Here is a 16526-nt window from a genome sequence, read left to right on the forward strand (position 1 = left end):
TGATGTGGACTGGACATGAGTGTATATATATATATATATATATATATATATATATATATATATATATATATATATATATATATATATATATATATATATATATATATATATATATATATATATATATATATATATATATATATATATTTATATACATACACACATTTGGTAGTACAAAACTTGAAAACAGCATAAAAAAGAGCAGACATTGTTGAAGCTTTTCGTCATGGACAGACACATAATGAAACAATTTTTTTTCAGACAGGTGGGGATTGGTTATTTGGACTTATTGACACTATCATACACATCATGGCTTTTTGAAGCACAGAGGGAACCTGAGACCTCCCATTTTTCTGTGGATCCAGGTAAGAACAAATGCAGTGTTTGCACATGTCTTTTTCTTTGCAAAAACAGGAGCTCGTGTGAATATAAATGTGGATTCGACAACACGTAAATATGATTCATGTGCCACAATCTAGAATGATTCGGCTTGATAGTCGGGCACATTTGGGATTGTTCAGATTTTGCTGACCATTGGCAGAATCACTTTGAACAGGCATTCTTGTTGGGTTCTTACATGAACGAGATGGTTTTGCATGACCTGTCTCAAAGTTGTTTCACATTGCCAATGGAATGTGCTGCTTGATTTGATCCCTCAGTCTGAGTGCTGTGTGACCTACGTACCTGGCATCACATCAGCACTGAAATTCATAAATAACATTGTTCAGTTTTATGGTAGACAGCTCATCTTTCTGGACTGAGTGGAGCAGTTTGTATGTTATAAAAATCACTCTCATTGCAACAGTTGTAACATTGTGAAACTGACCGTTTCACCTGCTGTTCAAACTTTTGAGAGATTTTACCTCTCCATGGCAGCTTAAGATAAACCAGACATTTTTCTGGTCCAATTACAGCATCCTCAGACCGATTGGAGTTTTTGCATTGTGCTAATCCACAGATGAGTCGCTTAGGGTAGCCATTTTCATGCAGAATGGTTTTGATGTGCTCAATCTCGGCAGAGAATTGACGGGGTGAACATATGGCCCACGCTCTATTAACAAGGGTATTCATGAGGTGCAATCTTGTAGCATGTTGAGCTAAAGGAGTCGCACCATGCTTACTGCCCAGTGAAGGTAGCTTTGCGATAGATTGTCGTCAATAATCCATTCTCAGTTTTCTCGACCAACACATCTTGATGGGGAAGTACATTTCACTGCTCTGTGTCAAAGGTAATCTTTAATGCAGGATGGAGTGCATTGTGATGTACGAATAAGTCAGTGCCGGCGGTAGGAGTAATGAAGATTGCAATTCTGTCATCCACGTATCGGTAGTATACCATAGGTCAAACGTTCATGTTCAATTCATGGAAAACACGCTTCTCCTGAAAGCCAACAAAAATGGTTGCGAGTTGTGGACCTAATGGCGATCCCATTGTTGCTCCGTCTACTTGTCTATACATGTCACCACTGAAGCCGAACTCCACTGCTTGTGTTGCCATGTTCATGAGTTCCACAAAGATATATATATATATATATATATATATATATATATATATATATATATATATATATATATATATATATATATATATATATATATATATATATATATATATATACATGCATGTCCTCAAGTTTTCACTTTCACGTCTGTCTTATAATGTGTCTTTAAATGTTGAAATTTTTATTTGTCCCCTGCTGGTTTCAGTGGATGGAACTTTTGGTTTGCTCCCCATCTGTCTGTCTATTCGTCTGTCCATCTGTCCATACCACCTGTGGTTTTTCTGACATTTTTTCCCATACCCTTTGATATATTCGACTGAAACTTGGTACATAGGTTTATTATGATAACTTACAGTATAAGTTCGAGTTTCTGGGCATTTCATCAATTTTTCACAGAATTGTGCCATTTTTGGAATTCACATTTTTGGAAAAAAATATCACATCGGTAGGGGACATGCATTGCGAAGCAATTTTTGCCTTGTTTTGTATATTTTGTTGCACAGTCTTGTTTATATCCCATTGTCTTCTCTCTTTTTTTTTTAATTTTTTTTACAATTTCATTGGTTCCCTTTGTGATTTCTGGGATAGGCAGCAGCTTTGAACAATAGGGCACACATTAAAGCCTGTATTTTCATTGATCCATTGCATACATTGTCAATGTTTCAGATATTGTGTTGCAAATGGAAAAATTAATGTTTCTCCAAAGATAGTATTGATGGATTGACTGATGTTTTGATCTTCAAATATCATTGTCATCATGCACATTTTGAATACATTTTAAACAGTTGTTTACCCCTCCCAGTCTTCAAATCACCTTTGCTGTGCTGAAGTGTGGGATGTACCTTGGAGCATGCTGTCAGTCACAAACTGCTCCCGCCTGTCAGATACGAGAAATATAGAACGTGACTGTCACCATAACTGGCCTAAAATAACTCTGACCTTCACATGCCCTGCTGGGCCACACCATAGAAGTTTCTTTCTTTCAACACTGTGTTTCTTAGAAGAAACACAGTTTCTCCAAAAGTCCTCTTTCAACACAAAACATACAATGCTGGGGCTTTAAAGTATAACTGATGATCACCTCTCCCCCCACCCTCACTTCCTACCAACACATTCAAATACCTCATAAAAATTGTCGATGTTCAACAGCAAAGAGTATAAAAATGTCATGTAACAGTGTGGCTTTGAAAGTGTTTACCACCAGTTAATTAATTATCAACAGCAAATACAGCTGCATAATTTCTTATGTTTTCCAGCCACTCTGGGCCTTCATTTGTCACCAAACAATCTTGTTTAATAAAAATATTATCAATTAACGTTAAATATGGATAAATTATTCATTCAGTGGTATTGAAAGAATTAATTTTCATGAAATTGGCTGATGATAAATGTTTCATAAATATGAAATGCTTCCTACTATATAGATTATACATTACATTGGACATGTATATTTTGAAATTATTTCTCGAAAAGGTTGATTCCCGTCTTGGATTAGGATTATTTACTATATATACTAGCGTTATTTACTTACAAATCTGGAAGGGTATTAACAAGCAAAAGAATGCTGATAAAATGTGTGGATATATTTCTACAATGGTGCAGTCAAATCATTCCTTCCAAAAGTCTGCGCATACTTTTGTTAAATTTCCTCATTTTGTTCTGCCTTCATACAGCAGTGGCTGAGAAAGAGAAATGTAAGGTTACAGGATTACATGACTTGCAGAGTGTTGTGAAGCAAGGAGACATCATGCTGGCTGGGTTTTTCCGTCTTCATTCATCCAAACCAAGTTCTATGTCCTCGTTCAGGGAATCTCCCCAGCAGCCAGATTGCTTCAAGTAATTATTTTACTTTCATTTCACTTCGGATAAAACATGAATATGAAAACAGATAAAACACTAGTTTGCACTTTTTAAAATATCTTTTAAAATTCCAGTGTATTTTCAACTGTTTTAGGCAAATTTTATGGGGTTGACGCATTTTATCCAATTATGTGCAGTTTTTTTTTTGTGCAGTATGAATCAAATCAGATAGAGCTTCCTTTTACAACAAAATTAATGAAAAACTTTTGTTGAAGAATAGAAGATTATCTTATATTTCTGTTGGGAAATGTTTCAACTTTTCCATTCCTTAAATGTTATCATTTATTTTGGAGGCACAGTGTCATAAACATAATATGGACAGGTAAACATTTTTGAAATCTGCTCAAAACTTTCTCCATTGAGTGTTGGATACATTAAAATTTCAACGAGAAACAAATTTTATTTGTAATTACATAAATATGGTGAAAACCATCAATTTGCATTCACGTTTTCAGTGACTCAAGTATTTTCTGCCATCAGTTTCAAAACCAGAGAATTTCGCTACATTATGGCGATGATATTTGCGATTGAAGAAATTAACAACAACAACTTATTACTTCCAAATGTAACTCTTGGATACATGATTTACGATGCCTGTTTTAATACTCACAAAGCAGTCAAAGCTACAGTAAATTTCATTGCTTCAGAGGTGATACCAATGAAAGAAAATATCTGTCAACCAAGAGCTATTATCGGGAGTGCAAGTTCCTCCTTCTCTGTTCTTGTTGGTCGTTTAACCAGCCCTTTCTATGTTCCACAGGTACGTTTACAAACAAATCATATTTTCATGGAATAGTTCTAAAATATCATCTTTGCAACAACCTTGAAGTTGTGTTTTTATTTGTCAAAGTACTTGAGATGAAACTTCCATAAAACACAATGGGAAATTGACTTCTTTGTATCTGCACCCGTGCCCGCTATACCCAATTGTTCCTTACATGCAACCTTGATCATCTTCAAGCATTTCAGTGTTTGTGTCTGTCTCCCTCTCCTTCACTTCGTGTGTGTGTGTGTGTGTGTGTGTGTGTGTGTGTGTGTGTGTGTGTGTGTGTGTGTGTGTGTGTGTGTGTGTGTGTGTGTGTGTGTGTGTGTGTGTGTGGGTGGTATCAAAGTGTTGTGCTGAGCCGTTCCTATTTTCACCCTTTTCTCGCATTCATTTTTCTGCCCTGCCATAGTAATGCTATTCTGTTCCCTTTCACTTGTGTTTTCCCTTCTTCATCTCCCTTTTTTTCAAGAGAGAGATCGGGAAGGATTTTTTTCATTTATGCTATGTTTTGTATTTCTTGCTCCCTGTGAAGCTGTGAATGATATTAGCTTTTGTTCTTGTTACTGAAGAGTAATGCTCAATCAAGTGTCTGCTTCATTTGTAACAATCAATCAGAAGCACGTGTTCATTTGTGTTCTGCCGTCAGAGGTCAACATATAACTTTTTTGTATACAGTCGAGCTGTCAATTTGAGGTTTGAATCTCGGCCCAACTGTAAACTGTCAGTCCGGTGTTTCACAGGCAGGGTGATTCATCAATCCCTGTCCCTGTGTGCTGTCCCTCGCATGGATATTAAGCAGGTATTCCTTCTGCCGGCATTAGTTAGTTGGCATAAAGAATCCCGCGGTGTCTGGCATGAACAGTAGATGGGCAATCGCCGGCACCATGGACACAAGATATTCGAAAATTCTTGCCCAATGAACAAAGTTCAAAAGGGTCAACACCAATGAGGTCGCTATGCCCCTCCTCTGGGTGTACAGATTAGTTGAAGTTGCAGTAATATTAGTCAGGTCATGGAGGAAGTAGACACAGAATGTATCAAGATGCACCATAATAAAAGCAACAGCAGAAAGAGTAGTAAATGATAATATCATGGCCGAGAGACAAAATAGAGAGTGACAACAATGGAAGTGTAGATAAATAAGAGGTGCAGGGGGCAATGATTTTTTTTCTTTTTCTTTTTTGGTTTTCATCAATGATCTCTCCGACTCTCTGGAAAATCCTCTTTATCTCTTTGCTGATGACTCCACCCTCTGCCGTACCATCTGTCATCCCTCAGAACAGCAAGCAGCAGCTTCTTCGCTCACTGCAGATCTGGGTAAAATCACAAACTGGTCCAATGCATGGAACATGTCTTTCAATCCGGACAAATCTCACACTCTAACTTTGTCTCGCTGAAAGGACCACTTGGAACCCCCCCCCCCCATCCACTTTATCAACAATTCTCTGGAAGAAGTCCTTTCTTTCAAGTTTCTGGGTCTCACTGTCTGCAATGATCTTTGCTGGGAAAGCCTCATTTCCAACCTGGCTTCCAAAGCTAGTTGCCGACTGGGAATCCTCCATCGTGCAAAGTCCTTCCTAGGCCTACCTGAGCTCCTAAGCACATACAAAGCTTTTGTCCACAGGCTGATGAAGTATTGCTCTCCCCTCTGGGCTGGTTCTCCTGCCTCCCACCTTTGTCAGCTTCACGCTGTGGAAACCAAGGCATTTCGGATCATTGGTATCCCCCATGATGAGGCTGAGCCTTTGGGCCTCTTACTCTCTCACCACAGGCAGGTCGGTGGTCTTTCTGTCTTCTACCCTCTCCTCTACCATCTCGCCCCCCCCTCTTCTCTGTCTGCGATTTGTCCCCGCTGTATTTCTACAGGGCACTCAGGGTCCGCCATCAACCCCCTTCTGGTAAAACTACCAAAATCATGAATCACTGTTCACCTTCACTCTTTCGTTCCTCTTTTTACCTGCCTTTGAAATAAACTCCCTCACTCTGTTCAATCCCTTTCTTCCCTCCAGGCCCACAAAACAGCTGTCACCACCTGTTATTATCCTCCATCCAAATCCTCGATCTTTTCTACCCACGTTAATTCACCCCAAACCCACCTCCTTCACATTCCCTGCTTTCTTCCTGAAAGTACCTCTAATATCCATCTTGTATAGCCTATGTTCCCCGCCGCATCCCTCTCCCTTCCACAGATCTCCTAATGTCTCTGTTCCCCACTGTTTTGTCCTTCCCCCTCCCACCCCTCTTGTCTCATGCCCCCTTGCTGTGTGTTGTGTGTTGGCTCTCATACGAGACTCGACAAGGTATACAAAAATATATATAGACATATCACGTCATTTCGCAGGATGTGATCTTGCCTCCTGGTATCACATCATTTAATTTCGTACTCCCCTTCAAAATAGAAGGGAATTCTTTTCAGAACACAGAGCCGCTCTTGTTTTGCATTTGAACATTTGAAAAAGTGTTGCTGTGAAAGATGCCCCAAACTGTAAATGAAGATTCATCATATCATTAACCCCCTGGTTTTGCTAATACTTCTAATGTTCAACCACGTGTTTTTCATGGACGATTTGCTGTAACAGCTAAATGTACTATAATATCTCTGTCATCATGTTAGTTTCGTTAAGCCAGGAGCAAAGATTAGGTTCCTTTGGACAATTGCTTGCAGGGAGCTGATGATGCAGACCCCACATGCCTTTTGCTGATCGCATAAAAAAAATTGGAAATCTTCAAATGCTCAGGAGGACCTCCAAGAAGAACAGTAAGATAAGTGTACCATTTCGTCTCTGTTTAACAAAGATACTTAAAGTAAGAACCAAAACACAAAATTATGTTTAACATTTTTGAGAGTGATGAAAGTTAAAAGTAGTTTAATAAACTAAAAAAACATCCAAGTTTTTCTTGGAAGTCTCATTTAATTCAACATAAAATACCAGTTTGCTGTCTTTCTTACTCATTTGAAATGAATTGATTTTTCTATAATTCTTACATGTAAAAGGAAGCCAAAATCTGCTCCACATTCAAATAGTATAGCTTACAGTGAGTCCAGGTAACTGTCTCAAACATCAAGAATTTTGAAAAGCTCACTCATCCATTTTTGGAAGGACCTTTTTCAACATGAAATATCCATCTGCAAGTTACAATAAAACCATTAACTTTTGTGAGGTTAATCTCCTTTTCATATTATAATTACCTCCACCACTGAAGGTGGAAGGGGGTTATGTTTTCACTCCTCTCTGTCTGTCTTCTTTTTTGTTCGTTTGTGTGCAGGATAACTAAAAAAAGTTTTGGACGAATTTCGATGAAATGTGGTGGTCAGGTTGGGTGTATAACAAGGGTGAACTGAATGGATTTTGGTGAAGATTCAGATCTGGCTCCAGTATTATTTTCAGTGATTCTTTACCATTGAGAAATAGGGCCACAAATGATATATAGCACGATATCTGAAAAAGTTGTTGAGAGATTCAGACAAAACTTAGTGGACACATTGGGTATGTGACGAGGAAGAATTAATTGAATTTTTGTGAAGATCCAAATCCAGATCCGAATCTAATAATTATTTAAAATGATTCTTCACCATTGAGAGATAGGGCAAAACCAATATATAGTATGATATCTCAAAAAGTTGGGGGTGGATTTGCATGAAACATGGTGGACAGGTTTGGTGTTCTGACAAGGACGAATTGATTAAATTTTGGTGAAGATCTGAAATCGCATCCTGATACGAGAGTTATTTAATTTTAAAATTGATTCTTCACCATTGATAGCGTCAAAAATTATATATGGCTTCCCTCCATCCATTGGGACCCCACTCTGTGCAGAGCATTGCTGCTGCCAAAGTAGTCTTCTGGGCTACTGGGCACAATCCTGGATGAGTCACCACTCCGACGTATGATTCGCATGATATTTAAAAAATGTATTGGGCCCGATATGTTCTCGTGGATCAGACATTATGTGGCGAAGGTATGCGATCTATCGAGTGCTCTTCTAGTATGAAAATATTTCTGAAGGTTTTGCTTTTGATGAGGAAATGGATGTACTGGCGGAGTAACCGCCCCACAAGCAATCTTTTTCCAAGCATGCAACACGTTCTTCTGATGCATACCTTTATTTGGGCAGTGTGACTGCTGATAGGTGTTGTGGTTTTGTTCTTAACAACACAGAACTTGCACAGTGCAAGACCCGTAAGACTAAAGGTGAAGTGACGATGATCTGGCTTGTAGCCTGAACTGCATACGAGGCAGCTGCCAATGCCCGTAAACAGGGTGAAAAACCCTTGTGCCACCAGGTCTAATTTTGTGCTATAATATGCCAACAGACACATCTTATCACCATGCTGATGTGTTAGCATGGCTTGTGTGAATCTATCTCTTTCGTGAGTACATAGGTAAAATGTCTTAGCATAATCTGGCAAGCTCACGGCTGGTGTTGTCGACATAGCTGTGTTAACCTGTCCAAAATTCTCTTCAACCTTTTGCATCCGTTCTATCGGTTCCGGTGCTTTATGCAGCATCATGTCTAACAGTGGTCTAACGAGCACTGCATAATCAGGTACCCATGGCCTGCAATACCTCATCATCCCCAACAAACGTCTCATTGCTTTCTTTGTTTTGGTTTTGGGACGTTCAAGATTTCCCGCACCCTGTCAGCTGACAATCACCTCAAAGTTCCGCTGAGTACATGCCACTGGTACATTACCCGGGTTTCATATCACTGCAACTAATCCTTAGAGATTTGTGGCCTTTATTGGCTAGCGTTCTCAAAAAGGTCAATGCATCTTTGTTACAATTTTCTTCTGACATTGAGCAAATCAGCAAATCATCTACACACTGTAACAAAGTAGACCCTTCGGTAAATGTCATATCATTCAAATCCTTATAGAGCGCTCGCAAGTACAATGTCAGGATTTCTGCAAACCCCTCTGGCAACACTGTCCAAGTGTACTGTACCCCCTCTAAAGTAAAAGCAAATAGGTTTTGTGATTCCTCGTGAATTGAGACTGAAATGAATGCACTGCACAAATCAATCACCGAGTAGCACACTGTATTAGATATGGGATCAATCACAATATGGTCACTGGGTTTGGCATTACTAGGTGAATCAACACCATGCATTTGTTAATTGCGCTCAAGTCCTGTACAAATCGCCATGTCTGTTTCCCTCGTATCTTCACAGGAAAAATTTTTTTTCTACATTTGCTGCCAGTTTCCATAATTACTCCCTCTTCGAGTAAAGCTGAAAGGACTGGGGTGATCCCTTTTCTATCCGCCCCCGCCCCCCGCCAGATAGGATATTGGTTAATGTGGGGTAGGGGCTTAGTTTTGTACACCATAATATGTACTTGGTCTGCATCTTTTATTCTCCCTATTTCATTAGGGTGTGCAGTTCACAGTCCCTCGGATACCTGTGCCAACAGCACAGCTCCTCTTTCTCATCACTTGATAACATTTTTTCCAAATGGAAGCTTACTTATTTGCTTAAAAATGGCTACGGAGTCCACATGAGGCTATTCCCACATACCCTTCACCCCCTTATATGAGATACAAATTTCTGCTCCTTACCTGACATAAGTACTTCCTCAGTAACCTTTTTAGGCCCGTAACCATTGGCCCAATTTCCTTGGCTCTATATCTCTTTGCAACTGTCAATGTAATGTGTGGCGTTATGTTTCTAGGTTGTTGCATCATGTCACTCTGCTCTTGTGTAGTTCTTACTTCCAATCCAACTCCCTTTTTTGCCATACAGATAGCAGCTGTTTATTTGCTAAACTCCTTTCCTCGTGCACTTTGTACTCGATTCTCATACTTTTCCTCCACTTCCAAAGCATCATAGTGTGCCGTACAGTGTAGGGGTTCTATCCATTTTGCTGCATTTTTGTGGTGAGACTCCAACCACAATGCGATGTTGGGTGTTGTTTTTATCTCTGTTAGGTTCTGCTCAGTTATCTCAAACATTTCCTTCGCATAATCACAACCAATACACTCGCGGTCCTATCGATCACGACAATGTCTCTAAGGTTTCTGCCTCCTTAATCTCTAGGATAAGTAAATACACCCCATCTGGCGTACATCTTACCATGCACCCCAAGCGACAGCAAATTTCACCCCAATAAATTTAAAAATGTTTTTACTGCTTACAAGAAAGCATGGTATGCCTTGAAAGGTCCATATTTAACAGTTAGTTTTTGTGTAACTGGAATCTTTTCAGCTCTGGCAGAAATTCCCAATACGTTAGTGTACATCTGTGATAATGGCATGGTGGGAAAAGCATCTTTTCTAATTGTTGAGCAGATCGTGCCCGTGTCCACGAGAAATGAAATATCTTTCCCATTTACCTTCAGATTTAAGGTCAGCTCATCTGAAGGGGTCATGGTCAGTTGTGATAGTGGGGATGTCAACTCGCTCTCGCACTGTCAATACCACTTCTACAGCGGTCTTGCTTGTCGGTTCTCTCCCAGCTGTCCCCTGAATCGTGGTTGGGGATTTTGGCCCTGCTGTTGGTTAAACAGGAAAGTCTACCTCCAATGACCCATTATCCCACAATTATAACAAACATGTGGATCCGATGGGGGCCCACGCGATGGTGGTCAGTTACTATTTTTTCTCCCCTCCATTTTGGCTTTGTTTTCCAAACTGGCCCAATCGGGGGAGGAAATCCTGATATCTGATCATCATCAGACTTTTCCACGAGGATTATATGTGGGCTGTCGGAATTTCTCCCATTTTTGGCCATGGTGGATAATCACTTTGATCTCAGCGACTTTCCCCTTCTCAGGCCAGGTCAGGCCAGATTAGAGCTGTGACTTGCTCCAGGTATCATGTAAACCTGTACGAACGTGTTAAATGGTTGGGTTAGTGGTGACTAAACTGTCTCCCCCACCAGGTTTTCTGGTGAGGAGGGTGTTTGGATATGGACACCCAGCAGGATTAAAAACAAAACCTGTCAAAGGGCGGAGGAGCTCCTTGTGAGCCAACGGCCATCCATATCTAGTGCCCAACTGTGTCTGCGGACGTCCTCCTGCAGTTGGGTCACTTCTTATTAGGAGGTTGGTGGCAGGATTTGCACTCCGGCCACCGAAAAACCCTTCATTCCGCAAAAAAATCTGAAAACCCACTCCGTGTGAGTACCTCCTGTGCAGCTTCCCTTCACAGGGCAGCTCACCGGATGACGGGATTGGGGCAAAGCCTTCGGGACCCCCAATCTTTGATAGGAGGGAAACCACGGGTAACATCCCTGGGTCAGATTGCGGGAGAGTGTGTCGGAGTGGTGCTGAGGTGTCGTCCACCAGAAGGCGGTCTCCTTGGGTTAACCTGGGTTAGTGGTGACTAAACTGTCTCCCCCACCAGGTTTTTGGGTGACGAGGGTGTTTGGATATGGACACGCAGCAGGATTAAAAACAGAACTTGTCAATGGGTGGAGAAGCTCCTTGTAAGCCAACTGCCATCCACATCTAGTGCCCACCTGTGTCTGTGGACATCCTCCTGCAGTTGGGTTACTTCTTATTAGGAGGTCGGTGGCACTCCGGCTACCGTAAAACACTTCATTCCGCAAAACATAAAAACGCAAGAAATCTGAAAACCCATTCCATGGGAGTACCTCCTGTGCAGCTTCCCCTCGCAGGGCAGCTTACTGGATGATGGGATTGGGGCAAAGCCTTCGGCACCCCCAATCTTTAATGATAGGAGCGAAACCACAAGATAACATTTCCGGGTCAGATTGTGGGAGAGTGTGTCGGAGTGGTGCTGAGGGGTCGTCCACCAGAAGGAGGTCTCCTTGGGTTAACCTGAGGTGGTCCCTTCGGGTGGGTGCCTGGAATGTCATCACTCTAAGAGAGGATGATCACCTGTCTCTGTTATCATCTGAGTTCAAGCCTTTGGACATCGGTATTGCAGCACTCTCTGTGATTCATTGACCGGATTGCGGTGAGACCATGGTGGGTGGCTACATCTACTATTGGTCTGGTGGCCCTGATGATTACCATTCCCAAAGAGTTGCTGTAGCTGTGTCCAATATGCTGACTCCAATGATAATTTAGGTAAAACCGGGCAACGAGCATATAATGAGACTAAGGATTCGTCACTCCTTCGGTGTCATTTCCCTGGTCTCTGTATACGCTCCGACTGAGGCGAGTGATCTCACTGTGAAGGATGCATTCTAAGCCTCGCTCGAGTCTGTGGTTGATCAGTGCCCCAGACGAGCTACACTTCTAGTCTTGGGGAATTTCAATGCATCGACAGGAACTGATAGGGATTGTTATCAGATGTGTGTTGGTCCCCATTGGTCAGGAACTATGATCCAGAATAGCACTAAGTCCCTTGACTTTGCAATAAGTCATGGACTTAGGGTGGCCGGTTTATGGTTTCAACGCCCACAAGCTCACACTGGACTAGGTATTCCAATGCTGGCCGTGTAGCAAAGGAGAGTCACCCTATCCTAGTTGATGTTCACTCAAGGATGATCCAGAACTGCAGGGTATACTGGAGTGCTCAGTTCCCAAATACTGACCACCAGGTTGTTGTAGCAACTCTGAAATTGCACCTTAAATCCAGGAGAATGATACGATCCGAGCCTAGGCTGGACGTTGGCAAGCTCAAGGATGACAGGGTAGCTGAGGAGTTTGCGAACAAGCTGAGTAGAGATTTAGGGGGTCTGGGTGCTTTGGGAGGTCCTGAAGAGTTGTGGAGTGCCTTGAAGACCACCGTCCTTGATGTTGCCGGTGGATGTCTTGGAATTCACCATAGGGCAAAGAAGAATTTTGTCTCTCAACGGACACTGGATACCATTGAGCAGAGTCGGAGGGCCAGTCTGAATGGCAGAGCTGAGCTGTTCAGGGAGCTGAGGTGTAAAACTGTACGTGCACTAAGGGTGGACCTGGAGGCCAATGTGAGAGGAATCTGTGAGGGGGTAGAGCATCACCTGTGGACAAGTGATTCTCGCCCTGCTTACAGAGGAATTCGGAGATTGCGTTCATCCAAGCCCATCCCTCGGTGTTCTGCAGTGAGAGCAGAGGGTGGTAGGCTCTTGACAGAGAGTCCGAAGTTTAGGCCCACTGGGCAGGTTACTTTGAGCGGTTGTACCAGGCTGATCCCCCAGCTGTCGAGTTGGACATCAGGGGTGTTACAATCCCTGTTGCTGACTCTCCAATCAACTGTGGTCCACCTTCGCTTGTGGAAACACAGGCTGTGTTGAACCGGTTGAAATTGTGAAAAGCTCCAGGGATCTGTGGCATCCATGCCGAACTTCTCAAGGTTGGTGAAAATGCTGCACTCATGTCGTTGCATGCAGTTCTGTGCTCTGCCTGGAACACAGGCATCATCCCAACTGACTGGAAGAGGGGCCTTGTTGTCCCTCTCTGGAAAGGGAAGGGTGATCGCCAAGAATGCAACCACTACCGAGGGGTGACGCTGTTCTCAGTGCCGAGCAAGGTCTTTGCTCGGATAATTATTTATAGGGTTCGCCACCATCTGCTTGAGCACCAGCGTCCAGAGCAGTCAGGCTTTACACCAAAGAGGTCAACGATTGACCGTATCCTTGCTCTTCGGGTCCTCTCCGAATGCAGATGAGGGTTTCGGCAGGGGCTGCTTGCAGCCTATGTTGATCTCTGTAAAGTGTTCAATTCACTGAATCAGGATGCCCCCTGGAGGATTCTTGGTCTTCGTGGGGTGCCAACAAAACTGATCAATCTGATGTCTGAACTCTACTCTGGTACAAAGTGCTGTGAGATGTGCTGGTACCATCACTGACTTATTTCCAGTTGTTCCTGGAGTTTGTTAGGGGTGTGTACTGGCCCCCACACTTTTCATCACTTGTATGGACTGGATTTTAGGGAGGATGTCGGAGAGATTAAGTTGCGGTGCATCGTTTGGGAATGTCAAGATCTCGGACCTTGATTCACAGATGATGCAGTCATCTTTGCGGAGACTTTAGACATCCTTTTGGGGGCCCTCGAGGTGCTGAATGAAGAGTCAGAGCCGCTGGGATTACGGGTTTCTTGGGTCAAAACTAAGATCCAGGCTTTCGGTGACATCTTGGATGCTGCTGTCCTGTCTGTGTCTGTTTGTGGTGAGGATGTTGAGGTCGTGGAGAGATTCACTTACCTTGGCAGTGATATTCATGTCTCTGCTGGTTGCGAGTCAGAGGTCAACAGCCGTCTGGGTCGGGCCTGGGGAGTCATGGATTCACTGGATCATGGGATGTGGCACTGCCAGTACCTGTTCGGGAGGACGAAAGTCCGAGTTTTCAGGTCCTTTTTGCTTCCAGTCTTGCTCTATGGATGCGACACTTGGACGCTGACCAAGGATCTGAGACAGAGACGTCATTCCTTTGGTACCAGGTGTCTTCGGAGAATCCTTGGCTATCGCTGGTCGGATTTTGTGTCCAACGAGCGGTTGCTGAGAGAGACTAGGATGAGATTTGTTACCTGCATAGTCCGTGAGCGTCAGTTGCGGCTGTATGGACATGTGGCTCGTTTTCCTGATGCTGATCCTGCTCACCAGATTCTCTCAGCGAGGGAGTCTCATGAGTGGAGGAGGCCAGTGGGCCGACCTCGTGCCTCATGGTTGCAGCAGGTTGACCACCATCTCAAGGAGATGGGGATGGGCCTGGCATCTGCCTTGGGGATGGCCAGACGGAGGCCCCTGGAGTACCGATGGAAAGTGGACGCAGCGACGCGCTTTTCTGGCACATGCTCCCATACCTGACCTGACCTCATGTCGAGTATTTACTCCCCACATTGGGTGAGCCCGACGCTATCCCCAGATCCTCTTTATTTTGCACAATAAACAATCTCGGACTCTTACCTTTAAATTTTGGTTCGGGCTTGCGTAAAGTACACAAATAGAAGTGGGACAAATGACCTGACCACAGCAATTCACCTCCTAATAAGAGATTCAAAAGGTCTCTTACTGTTTCTCTTATCCCCTTTGGTGCCCGGTGCTTGCTGAACACCAGACAGAGGCCCTCTCCTCTCTCAAAACTCGGCAGGCCCTGCTCACTTCACCAAGTTCTGTTGTGGAAGTATTGAATACCAAAAAAATGAATGGACTTTATCCTCCAATTATTATTATTTTTATTTTTTATAAAAGACATGTGGGGAGCGAAAGCCTGTTGTGAAATCCAAGCAATCTCTGGCTACAAGTGAAGTTACATGGTGTATGCAAGTGTATATATATATATATATATATATATATATATATATATATATATATATATATATATATATATATATATATATATATATATGTATATATATATATATATATATATATATATATATATATATATATATATATATATATATATATATATATATATATATATATACATATATATATCTTCTATTCTTAGGGATGCAGCATATATATATATATATATATATATATATATATATATATATATATATATATATATATATATATATATATATATATATATATATATATATATATATATATATATATATATATATACATAATATGTATACTGAACAAAAATATAAACGCACCAAGCGCAAAAATATAAACGCACCAAGAGATTGTTACTATTTTACCTCGAACTCATTAATATTAAATCTTCACAACAATTTGGTTATAGAATCCATGACAATTGAGCATTAAATTTCAAAGAGTTCCTTGAGAATTTTGGCGACAGTCTTTGCGCTACAACAGCCGACACAACTGAGGTGTCACTGTCAGAGTTCACACAGTCAGTAGCGGGTGTGTCCACCGTTGGCGTCGCGTAGAGCGGTGCATCTCCGGCGCATGGACATCACCAGATTATCGATGGTGGCCTGAGGGATGTTTTCCCATTCCTCCTGGAGAGCCACACGGAGCTGGCGGACGTTCTCTGGGACTGCGTAACGTTGTCGTACGCGTCTATCAAGAACGTCCCAAAGGTGATCGAAGGGCGACATGTCGGGAGAATATGGAGGCCAGTCGAGGACATCAATGTCCTCCTCACCGAGGAAGTCCATGCAGATCCTGGCAACATGGGGCCGAGCATTGTCGTGCTGAAACGTCACATGGTGAAGGCGCACAAACGGCACGACGATGGGTCTGAGTATCTCGTCCCTGTACCGCTGCCCGTTCAAGTTGCCTTCAATGAAATGAAACCGAGTGAGCTCTCCATGGCATATGCCTGCCCACACCATAACACTGGCACCACCATGTGACACCCGACGAAGGACATTGGCATCAGTGTAGCGCTCCCCAGCCCGACGCCAGACGCGGAGTCCGCCATCAGCCCGATACAGCTGCAACCGCGACTCATCGGTGAACAGCACTCTCCTCCATCGTGCGAGGGTCCAGCGCAAGTGAACATTGGCACAGTTCAGTCGGGTCTGACGCCGGACTGCAGAGAGGTCGAGTCCCCGGTGTGGTCGGCGGGCTCGGAGGTTGGCCTCC

The 16526-nt window shown here is 42.6% G+C and overlaps 1 protein-coding gene and 1 long non-coding RNA gene across 2 annotated transcripts in view; both read left to right on the forward strand.

Moving 5' to 3' along the window:
- Positions 1–265: 265 nt before the first annotated feature.
- The window catches only part of LOC147035840 (uncharacterized), a 77760-nt gene continuing 61499 nt past the window's right edge, over positions 266–16526 (forward strand). Inside the window, exons 1-2 of the long non-coding RNA XR_015049015.1 lie at positions 266–365; positions 3176–3338. This is a non-coding gene — a long non-coding RNA (uncharacterized LOC147035840). The remainder of the gene's footprint in view (positions 366–3175; positions 3339–16526) is intronic.
- The window catches only part of LOC147035841 (extracellular calcium-sensing receptor-like), a 38880-nt gene continuing 26211 nt past the window's right edge, over positions 3858–16526 (forward strand). The window contains exon 1 of the mRNA XM_085881423.1: positions 3858–4122. Coding sequence (XP_085737549.1) covers positions 3871–4122 — 252 coding nt within the window. The 5' untranslated portion in view covers positions 3858–3870. The remainder of the gene's footprint in view (positions 4123–16526) is intronic.

This window comes from Eptatretus burgeri, chromosome 1, assembly GCF_056783735.1.
Source record: "Eptatretus burgeri isolate ZD-2024b chromosome 1, Ebu_testis_v1, whole genome shotgun sequence".
In the NCBI taxonomy this organism is placed as follows: Eukaryota; Metazoa; Chordata; class Myxini; order Myxiniformes; family Myxinidae; genus Eptatretus; species Eptatretus burgeri.